The sequence below is a fragment of the Vicia villosa genome, linkage group LG7, assembly GCF_029867415.1.
Source record: "Vicia villosa cultivar HV-30 ecotype Madison, WI linkage group LG7, Vvil1.0, whole genome shotgun sequence".
In the NCBI taxonomy this organism is placed as follows: Eukaryota; Viridiplantae; Streptophyta; class Magnoliopsida; order Fabales; family Fabaceae; genus Vicia; species Vicia villosa.
Window position 1 is genome coordinate 104,944,226 of NC_081186.1, and position 11,171 is coordinate 104,955,396.

General features: G+C 34.8%; 1 protein-coding gene across 1 annotated transcript; it reads right to left on the minus strand.

Annotated features, from left to right (window-relative positions):
* Window positions 1–540: 540 nt before the first annotated feature.
* LOC131616364 (vacuolar sorting protein 3) lies at window positions 541–10,329 on the minus strand. The gene is made up of 14 exons (XM_058887677.1): window positions 8,993–10,329; window positions 7,357–7,632; window positions 6,447–6,643; window positions 5,504–5,645; window positions 4,779–5,051; window positions 4,615–4,687; window positions 4,333–4,381; window positions 3,829–4,114; window positions 3,624–3,679; window positions 2,813–2,881; window positions 2,602–2,713; window positions 1,742–1,831; window positions 1,158–1,328; window positions 541–927 (listed from the first exon to the last, which is right to left on the minus strand). The coding sequence occupies exons 1-14, from the start codon at window positions 10,112–10,114 to the stop codon at window positions 835–837; spliced, it is 3,009 nt and encodes a 1,002-aa protein (XP_058743660.1). The 5' UTR covers window positions 10,115–10,329; the 3' UTR covers window positions 541–834.
* Between the last annotated feature and the right edge of the window lie 842 nt (window positions 10,330–11,171).

The following is an 11,171-nucleotide window of genomic DNA, read 5'->3' on the forward strand; positions in this document are numbered from 1 at the left end:
CTTGTCCATCGTACCATATGAAAATTGTAAGTCATTTATGTATAAGAAAAAAAATATAGATGCATTTTCCTCAAAAATTAAATTCAAATAAAAATTGTAAGTGAAAACTTGATGTATGCAATAGCTATTGGTATACCATCTAAAAATCTTCAAATATCTTTAATAGCCTGTGCTAACAGCCATATGGCGAGTAAGTCCTAAGCAAAAGAGTCATTATCTTCGTTCAATAAAAAGTTCAGTGCACCATTCATCCTCATGAGAATGTATCCTTTTTTATGATTTCTTTATGCATTTCTATGCTGCGTAAACCAGAGGTTGAAGACTTGAAGTCGTATTAGTAGAAGGAAATTGTGAGCTTGGATAAACCTTTCTTCAATTTGCAAATTTTGAATCATCTAGTTGCTATTTTGAGAGGCTATTTTCAAATCTACCACGGCTAGGAAATGGAATTACATAAGCAATTGATTGTGAAAACATTAGAATACTACAGCTGTCTAATCCTTGTGAGCAAATTCCAACATGGCATATGCCCGAAAAAAATTAGAAAGCAAGAATGAGCTTATTATTTATAGATGCAAAAAATATACATTTTACAATATCAAAATTTACAAAGCAAATTTCCAAAAGGGGGGCACGGGGATTACAATGGGGTACTCGTGATTTATTTACAGAACCATCATGTCGTAGTTAAATATATTACCAAGTGAGTGATCTTCAACATTCCTTTTACCAATTTTGGAAGGATTTGGATTTGGTATATGTAATGGCAGCTCCTCAGATTCAGGCTTCAGTCAAGCAATGTTTTCATCGAATAACAATATCATAGCTTCAAGATCAACGACTCACAAGCCAACCCGGTTTAATTAAGATATCTTCCTTAAAATTGCGACCAGAGACAGACACTGACTCACCTTGACGGCGATAACACTGCAAAGTATTAGAAGCAACAATTGAGAAAACCTGTCTCTAATAATTGTCAATAATAAGGAGCTTATCTAAACAATCATCAAGTAATACCAACCAATATATCCTACCAAGACAAGGATAACATATTACAGTCCTACCAAGACAGCTTAGTACAATTATTGATGAGGCAGGGAAGTTTGGGCAAAAGCTCTATTTGAGGAATCAATTAAGAGAAGTGATCAAGCACTAACCTTGTAACATACAACAGTATCGTCAGGGTACATTGCAAATAACTTGGTACCAAGACGTGCATTACACGAATCACAGAGAGTCTCGTCATTAATCTGTACATTCCTTGATCTTTCATCTAATCTTGACAACCTTGCATCGGTGTCTACGGCACGAGATAAATTATGGACAATCTGAAATATATATTATTAAAGTTAACAATACTAGTCCACAATATTTGGTTGTCTGCCAATTTATGTGAAAAGAAAATGCCAACTGGAAAATGTCGGACTACAAACAAGTTATCTCTAAAAAATCGCAAGCAATGAATTTTTATAAAAATGGTCTAACTTCAGGACCAACTACGAACAAAAAACCAATCATATACTTTGTTCCAAAAGAACTTCAAAAAACAGTTGTAGTCGCAAAAATCTTGTGGAATGCACCTCCCTGAGAAAGAACTTGTAGAAAACAAGATTACCCATTACTCTTTGATAGCAACCACTACAACTCTGATTTGTATTGTAGCCCCCTCCTCCCAATTGGAGAAAATAGTCTTCTAAGGTTGGGAAAAAATATATCCAGAAAAGAAAAAATGTGACAGTACCTGTCCTTGACGATGATGATGAACTCTGGCCCTGAACATTCTTAGTAAAGTCTCAGAAGCAAGTTGAAGCGGCATATCTGGTGATAGTTTCTGCATTTAAGAGCCAAAATATTTAACAAGTACAGATTTGGGGACTGCATACAATTATACAACAACAGACAAAGATAAGCGGGCAAAAATCTGTAAATGATTAGATGCAGAGTCCATCCATCCAATCCTGATAATTATACTTAAGGATTTATGAAGCATTGCATTTTGCTGAAATAATGCCTATTTATGCATTTCAAACTATCTCTTCTAGTAATTGACTTCTGATGCTAATATTTTAATAACAAGATATCAGACATGCCGATAAAATATTTTCCTACTTATTCCTACCAAAACCCCTTGTCAAAAAGCCTTTAAAGCAGTCAGGCAAAAACACGAGCAATGTTGCATCACATCCTACATGCAACACCCAACTTGACAAGAGAATATACAAAACAATCCTAATTGCATGAGCTGCAGGAACTGTTGAATTGGCAAAACAATACATTGACCTGAACCTCTCCAGATCCAAAGATGAGTATAAATAGGTGTATTTGTATCGCACCATTACGGCCAATCTGGTGACATCCAATCAATGTCATCATATCCCACATACACCCTGAAAACAAAAAGGGTGTTTGACTATTTTCTTAATTTCACCGTCTCCTAATATATCTAACACTGTTGCTAGTATTCAACAGGTTTCAAAGGTCCTAAAGCTGGTTCATACTCCAGAAAAGGGGTTTGTGACCTGACCTGACCAGCCAATGAGACAGTTCTCTGTGAAACAGTCTAGTCTACTTGTTAAAACTGACATAGACCAAGTTTAATACCTCTAAAACTTGCAATGGGTCTAATGATTCTCCATGATTGTGGAGAAGGCGAACAGCAGCAGTAAACATGGGATCCTTGCCATCTTGTGGATCCAAATACATTTCTAGCAATCTGAGGACATTTGACAAAAAAGTAAATCAGCCTTTAACATAATTATGCTAAATAGCTGTTACTTAAATAAAGCATTAAAAGAGTAAAATGAAGACAAACTGCATGTAGGCATCAGGTCTTCCAATCTCGGCACAATACTGCTCAGCAGCTTCACTGTCTTCTAATTTCCTGGAAGCCAATAGACAACAATAATAAATAAAGATACTATGTTTTTTTTCACTTTGTAAGCCATTTTGCATTCAATTGTTACATGCCAGCATGTTTTGATGAAATTTACAAAAACTTATCTTGAAAATATGAGATATTTAATTGTGCTCTGAAATCCATCAAATTAAACAATGGTAAATCCCAAAATCTTATCTGCAAATCCTATATCTCACCAAGAATTGGAAGGAATTTTATTCTCAAATTATTATTAACTGTAAGTTACTGTACTCTAGAAGGATCGGCGTTATTCAGTAAAAATAGCAATCCATATTTCTCACTTCATTTTAGTTTACAACGCCCAAATTATCAAACTATGAGAGGGCTTTCAAATATACATATCAAATGACATCTTTGACCTCTATCATAAATCAATTTTCCAACAAATCAAATTATAGCAAGGTCAATTTTATGAATATCTCTTTTTAGTGTATATAATTAAACCAGGGTTATTACAATTATCCTGGAGTTTAAGGTCAATTTTTGAGGTCACTAGAGAATGGTTAGGACAAGGTTTGTATCATATAATGTAAAACACATACAGGCATATAGATGACATCATATAAAATTGTTCATAAAATCACAATGAATCAAAAAAAGAAAATGCATGCAAGGAATTACATGCCATCATACAATATAGTGAGTAAATTTTACAAGAAAAAGTAGAGAACAGCTACAATTTCAAAGCTAATTTGAAAAAACTTACAAAGCCAAAATTTGGAGGACCAGAGTCTCTTGCCCCAATCTTCTATATAGAATAGCCTGTCAAGTATGCCCAAATAAACAAAAAAATGTTGGTAGACATCCATTTGAACATAAGGTAATTTATCACCGCCCGTCCCAAAGATAGAAATTACATCAAACAAAAATAAACAGATTATAGATAGCATGGTCAAAAGACTTATAATTACCTTTTCCAACCATAATTCTGATCCTTCAATTAAGTCGAGAACTTCTTCTGGATCATATAAGTCTGATGATTGCAAAAAGATCTGTAATCTTTCCCTGACAGGAGTCTGAAAGATTGAATTCCTCAAAGTAGTCAAAAAATTTCTTTCGGGATTCCCACTAGGAATATTTTCAGAGATAATTTCAAACTCAAAGGCTTCAATTGCTGATTTAGCAAGTGAGAGAGCATACAGTGTATGCAACTGACTATCAAAGCAGTCTTGGTCTTCAATCAACCATTGGAGATACCTAAAATAACAAACATGTCGGGGTAAATTAAGAAACAGAATGTTAAAAATAAAGTATAAACTAATATTACAAACTATGACACACAATCCTTGACCATTACGTGTACTCGTATACATTAGAGCATAAAAGCAATGAGGAAGAGAAAATAAAAGATTTGACAGCAAACCAGAGAATCAATAATAACCATATACATCTCAATACAAGTCTCCAACATATACCTCTGTAAAATTTCTACCTTCTGTGGATCAATAGATGTAACGACTTCATCTGCAGTATGAAATTAACATATCACTAATGATTTAATAAGTAAAATTAACAGAAATGAAAACATGATGGTAAATATGATATTTCAGAGCCCTTTGACATATTAAATTAGACATTATGTAATAATAAACAAGTGGTCAGAACTACGCAAAACAATATATTCAAACTTTGCATTCTTCAATAAAATATCATTGTAGAAATTCGAGAGTGAGCATGCTGGAAGAATAGAGGCCAACCAGGAGAAAGCTGGATCTCTCGTTTGTCCGATGTTAGAACTTTGACTGCAAGAACCTGGCTAATATCTGCAACCTGAAATGAGAAAGTTCAAAAAGAAGAATCATGGAATTGTAGACATTCTACTTGCATTAAAAACCAACATCTTAACCACTCATAGTCATACCCATCCTAGATGTTGGAGAATCAAATCCTGGTCAGATGACTCCTGAAGAATCCTTGAAGCTTCAGCTGCTGCAATTGCCTTGCCAGAAATAAGGTTTTCCCCACTATCCTGTATAATAGTCTCCAAAGCAAGGTCTTTCCGTAGGCTAGATGAATAACTTCTTGCCAGGATGCGCCAAATTGACACAGCTTTTGAGCTCATTCCTTTACTAGCATATAGAAAGGCAAGGGTTCGTAGGTGCCCGGACTCTTCTAACATGTGTTCCAACTCCTCCTGCAAAGAAATGTATATCATAGGGTCATCTTTCAGGACAATCCCACGAAACTGACATCACGTCATGCAGTGAAACACCCTATATCTTTGTTTAAGAAGCAGCACTGATTTAGACAGGGGGGACACCTCTTTTACTTTTTCTGTTCACACTTGGTGTTAATGTTCCAAGCAGGTTTTACCATTCCAGTTTCACAGCATAAGTTTGCAGTTGACACAATTCTTTTTTGGAGAACACTAAATGTGGCCATGCCAACAAGAAGTTTATTTATTAATTCTAATTGAATAATAGGCCCAATTCCTACTACTGTACATTTTACTGTCAAAATTTTGAAAATTTATTGAAATCTCTTAGATCAAATAATTTATAAATAAAATTGACATATTAATAGAAATGCAACATGACATAACAATTTGCATGTATCAAATCCACAATAACAATAATCGGCACATACCACAATACACCAGTTAGTTGAAGATGCCAACCTCTCCATGTCCTCAACACGATTTAGGGCTCTATAGAGATACATTAATAGAGTGTCAACCCCCTCACTGACTGACTGCATTAATTTTTTCTCTCGACAGGCCTCCAAATACCTGTTCATAATATTCATCAATAAAGGGTCACCAAGAAGATGATTGCTATATAAAAAGCATGAATACTTGCAAAAATACAAGCCAACATCAATGCATATTGCAATGTATATTTTTGTTTAAAAGAACCTTATTACATGGCAAAGTAAGAAACAAAATTTGGTGGCTAGGAGTCATGCTGAAGCATAATTTAGATTAAGGGTCCACAGAATGTGAGATTATGTGGTTTAAAAGACTGGGAAAGAATTACTGTTAGAAAAATCGACACCTATGAAAGTATACTGCAGCAACAAGTAAATAACCTGCATATCTCACAATTCTGCTCACATGGAAGAGCCAAGCATATGGAAGTAGATAAACACTTGGCTGAAAAGAAGATGAAAATTTGTGAATTCTGCGTACCCTACATCATTCTAATAAATCAAGCTGCAAAGCTCAAGAAGTATTTTAGTGATTTTGTCAGCAAGCTGTCTGTAGGAAACATTTCGAAGCCAGCTTGCAGGAGGCTATCGTAAGAACCAAAAGAGATTTCAAACTCTGTTTTGGATAATAGAACTTTGAATAGGATAAAAGTAGATAATGGTACTAGTGATAAGATAAGATTAAATGCAAATTTTTTATCCTTTGGGATGTAGATAAAGTAGTATACACTACCCAGATTCATGTCATATCGCTTCTACTAAAAAGGATTGTATTCTCTTTTCCATATCAAACAAAAAAAATACATTTTATTTTTCTTTCAAGTAAAATATATAACAAACTAAAGGAATATAAACCTTTCATTGAAAAAAGTAAAATATAAACCTGCTAATGTTTTTGATTGCTGACTCCAACAGATCAGCTCTATTTGGTGGATTCAGAAAAAGATCATTGTCTACTATTGTTTCTACCCCTGCTTTTCTAAGGAAAGATGCTCTCTGGATTGTCATCAAGCCATCATCGACTACATCTTCAAGAGGAGCTGGGGGAGGATGCAAACCCCAATACCGATTCCTAGGAACCTACAAAAGTCAGTTTGAACCTCTGTACCACATTCATAAAATACGAACTATAAATATTTGCATAATACATATGCATTAAGAACAAGTGCAAAATTTCACAATATAGCACCAGACCCAAAAAAATAACCAGTTAATCTTGGATCTCAAGTTCAAATTTATAAAGCACGTCAAATAAATACCACAAAAAAACATAAATTTTAACGGTTTAACTACATCGTGTGGTCGAGCAAGATCATGCCAATTCACTTGCACATTGCACAATTGCATGGATATTTTGCTTAAATCAATATGTATCTACATGCATAACATTCAGCAACGAAGAAAGCATAACACTTATTGATGTCATGTAAAAGAAGATAGATCAAATAGTTTATCCAATCAGCACAAATACAAAATAAAAATGTAGTCAGTAGTCACTAAATAGTATCTAATTGAAACACTGAAGCTTTTAAACAGGTTGCTGTGCTAAACTGCATTCAGATTTTGCATTATACCTTAATATTCATTAGAAGTGAAAACAAGGCAAGAGACAAATAAACAAGTCTTCTAGCAAATTTACAAATTACATCTTATAACCGTTGCTAATATAGTAATTAACGCTAATCAAAGATGGAGCATTTCTTCACATTTTTTTTAATGCTGTTGGCTTAGCTAATGGCAGAGACAAAAGTATTTGTGACAGTAACTTAATAAAAAGGGGATAAACACAGTACCAGTAAGGACCAGCGATTTGGATCTCGCATTATAAAGGGGAATACTTCAGAAGGTTGCATTGTCTCTGAGAGCAAAAAGTGGTCCACAGCTTCTTCGAAATGCAAGTCAAAAAGCAAGAGGAACCCCACTTGAGCATGAACAAATGAGAGCAAGTCTTTAGACATTTCACCTTCATAATCAAGCTCCTCTACCAAGGATATAGCTCCCTTGTAGTTTTTCTTCCTTAAAAGGTCTTTTATTTGTTCTACAGACGGTAATTTCTGATAGCACACAACCTAGTAGTATGTGTATAACAAAAGAACACGAGTTTATTTAATGACCTAGTATTATGAGAGCATAAAGGTCACAGTTATAACAAATTGCTTGCTTGCAATTTTCTAATCAAATAAAACTGTAATGATAGTCATAAATCAACATAATAGGCTACACCTGAAGTTAGAAATATTAGAGTGTATAGTACTGCATGAAGTGTATCCAGTCCAATGTTGGAACTTAATGATACGAAATTGAAGAATATAATCTAGTACTGAAATTAAATTTTTGTTTTGATTCAATACACTCAGCCAAATTAGGACCCAAGCCTTTATTTATATTATCTTTACCAGGCTGAAGGTTCAATGGATACTCAAAATGAAGCAATATTAATATCATCATAAAATTTCATCAAATAATGCCAATGCTTCCGAAACATAAGTTGTGCCATGCCTTTTCCATCTTAATGAATGACTAGGAAAATGAAGAAAAAAAAATCAAGCATTTTAGCAACCATCTGGGAACGAATTTCTGTAGTACAGTAGTAAAACCGTCACATTCTATATAACACTGAGTGCCCATAAAAACAGAGTTAGCCTCGGTCTACAATAATAATCCGGACCGCACAAGTTAAGTTACTAACCGTAGCAGGAGAAAATTCAATCCAGCTAGCAAAATATATGAATTTTCCCTCTTAAACAAATTACTTACATGTTTATGTTTCAAATTAGTTTTTTGTCCACCAAGCATAGCCACACTACGCCAGAAGATTGAAAAAGAATACATACTTGGCAGTTTTACTTCCAACATCTGAATTTTTTACTAGTTTGAATAATGAAGCAATAAAAAGCGTAGTTTTCATTTGTCAAATTGAAGGTACCCATAATGAAACAATTTCCTTAGTGCCTGAGTCTTCTATAACTACTTCAAGTAAGTTCTCATTTTCTTGTCATTTCATTTTAAGCATGTTAGGTTTTAGAATGAGTTTCCTAATTAAATAAAAAGTTATTAGTTGTAGTTTTTCAAATAAAGGGGTTCATGAGAGGCCTATCTAGCATCTACTACAAACTACTTAATCATCCCCTAATGTAGATTGAACTTAAAAGCTTATTTACTTATCTTTTTTTCCGTTAGATTTTACCATATGGTTACAATATGGACTCAATGTTATCGTGAAATAGCCTCTATCATGTTTATCTAAACAATCCGAATATAATATCCATTAAGATATCAAACAAGTGTCAGAGCCAACCATCCAAGTTTTACATCTTAAAGAACAAACACACAGTCGCACACACACATTCAACAATATGACCACGAGTATGCCAAAATGTAGAACCTGAACAAAGATCACAGTACAATCAGATTCAAACTACAACATACCTTGGTAGCAGTTGCAACAGCAACAAGCTTCCCACCCTTATCTTCCTCACTAGCAACAACACAAGGTCCAATCCCTTCCCCACCAAACGGCAACACCTGAGCACATCCCCCATGTTTCTTATTATACAGCTCAATCTTCCCATCATTCACAACAACCACATAAAAAGACAACTCCCCAATAGAATCCAACCCATTTCGAAACACCAAACTACCCCCAACCGGCTGCCCTTGCGCATCAACAATAATCCCCACATTATCCACCAACAACAACACCCTCCACTCCCTATACAACAACTTCAACCGCGGCGGCCTCGACACATCCGGCAACGAAAATATAACACTACTCTGTCCACTAACACACGAAATCAAACTATAACCATTCGCAGTACCAACAACAATCGAATCATCAAGCCAAACCATAGTACTAACAACACCATCCACACATTGAATCTCTTTCAAAACAACAAGCGTCGCACTATTAACATCTTTATCACTCTTCCCACTCTTACTCCCTAAAACAACCTCCACAATCACTAACCTCCTCCCAATAGCAAGTGCTAAAACACATCCACCACAACTCTCATTATGCGATTCACCGTCTTTCACTATCAAACCTCCCAATCTATGCAAAAACCTCTGATTACTATTACTATCTAAACCTAAACCTAAAATTTCCGACTCATTATTTCTCATCCTCCTTCTCGTCACAACACTAACACCTTTCGAAAACCCTAACCTAACAGCGCGATTCGCCAACTCCGAATCCACCAAAAACAACGAACCATCAGAAAGCAACAGAACCTTCCCTAAATCAGCTAAAACCAAAACCTCATCCACGGAAGAGTTGCTTACAGAAACGCTTCTCAGAAACGAGAGCTTCTGCAGAAACGAAGGCGAATTAGTCTCAGTGGTGCCGTTTTGGGAAGCGTTAGTGTCGTTTAGGTTAGGGGAGAGGGAGAAGAGAGTTCCGGAGTGAGTGCCGACGTAGAGAATTGTCCGATTGTTGGAAAGTGTGGTGATGGCGAGAGATCGGACGGTGGTGGTGCGGGAGTGTGTGGATAGGTCGAATTGTGAGTGTGGTTCGATTACGATTCGGGTTGAAGCGGATTCGGTTTTCGCCATTGGAAGCAACGATGAGTGGAAGTATGGGGAGAATTAGTGAAGTGAACGCATTGTTACTGAGTTGAAGGTTTTTTGTGGAGGTTGGTTTGGACTCTGTTACAGTGTGAATGGAATGCGGAGATCAAAATGTAGAACTAATGACGGTGGACTGTGGTTGTGTTGTTGACGAAAGGAAGGTGTTTAACTTGGCCACACGGTAACGCACCGGATTCAACTTTGGATGTAGGGATGGCAAATAGACCCAAACCCACCCTACGGGGCTCACCCGCATCCGAACCCGAGTCAACGGGTGAAAACCCGAGTTGACTGGGTTTGGGTTCGGGTTCGGGTGTCACCCGATATTTCGGGTGCGGGTTTGGGTAGTGTGAAACCCGCGCCCGAAACCCGAAATCACACCCGAATATATATATATATATATATATATATATATATATATATATATATATATATATATATATATATATATATATATATATATATATATATATATATATATATATATATATATATATATATATATATATATATATATATATATATATATATATATATATATATATATATATATATATATTATAATATATATATATATATATATATATATATATATATATATATATATATATATTATATATAATATATATATATATATATATATATATATATATATATATATATATATAAAAATTATATATAATATATTATATATATATACATATATATATATATATATATATATATATATATATATATATATATATATATATATATATATATATATACTGTGAAAAGTTGTAAGAAAATTGTAGGAAAAATATATTTTATGTATTTTGTTACGGGTTTGGGTTTGGGTAAAAAAACCCGAACCCAACGGGTATGGGCGTGGGTGTTATTTTATCATCCGAATAGCTTTTGGGTTTGGGTTCGGGTGGTAATTTCGGGTGCGGGTTTGGGTAGTATAAAACCCGCACCCGCGGGCACCCGTTGCCATCCCTATTTGGATGGGAGTGACTAGTGAGTGACTACCTAAATTAATTTTATTTGTTATTCGATATTA

What these genes read in the sequence shown, in the direction of transcription:
- LOC131616364 (XM_058887677.1), bottom strand. Translation starts at nt 10,114, where the DNA reads ATGGCGAAAACCGAATCCGCTTCAACCCGAATCGTAATCGAACCACAC. An exon ending in CTGTTGCAACTGCTACCAAG is followed by an intron (nt 7,633 to 8,992) that starts GTATGTTGTAGT and finishes ACATACTACTAG; the next exon opens with GTTGTGTGCTATCAGAAATT. An exon ending in CAAATCGCTGGTCCTTACTG is followed by an intron (nt 6,644 to 7,356) that starts GTACTGTGTTTA and finishes TGACTTTTGTAG; the next exon opens with GTTCCTAGGAATCGGTATTG.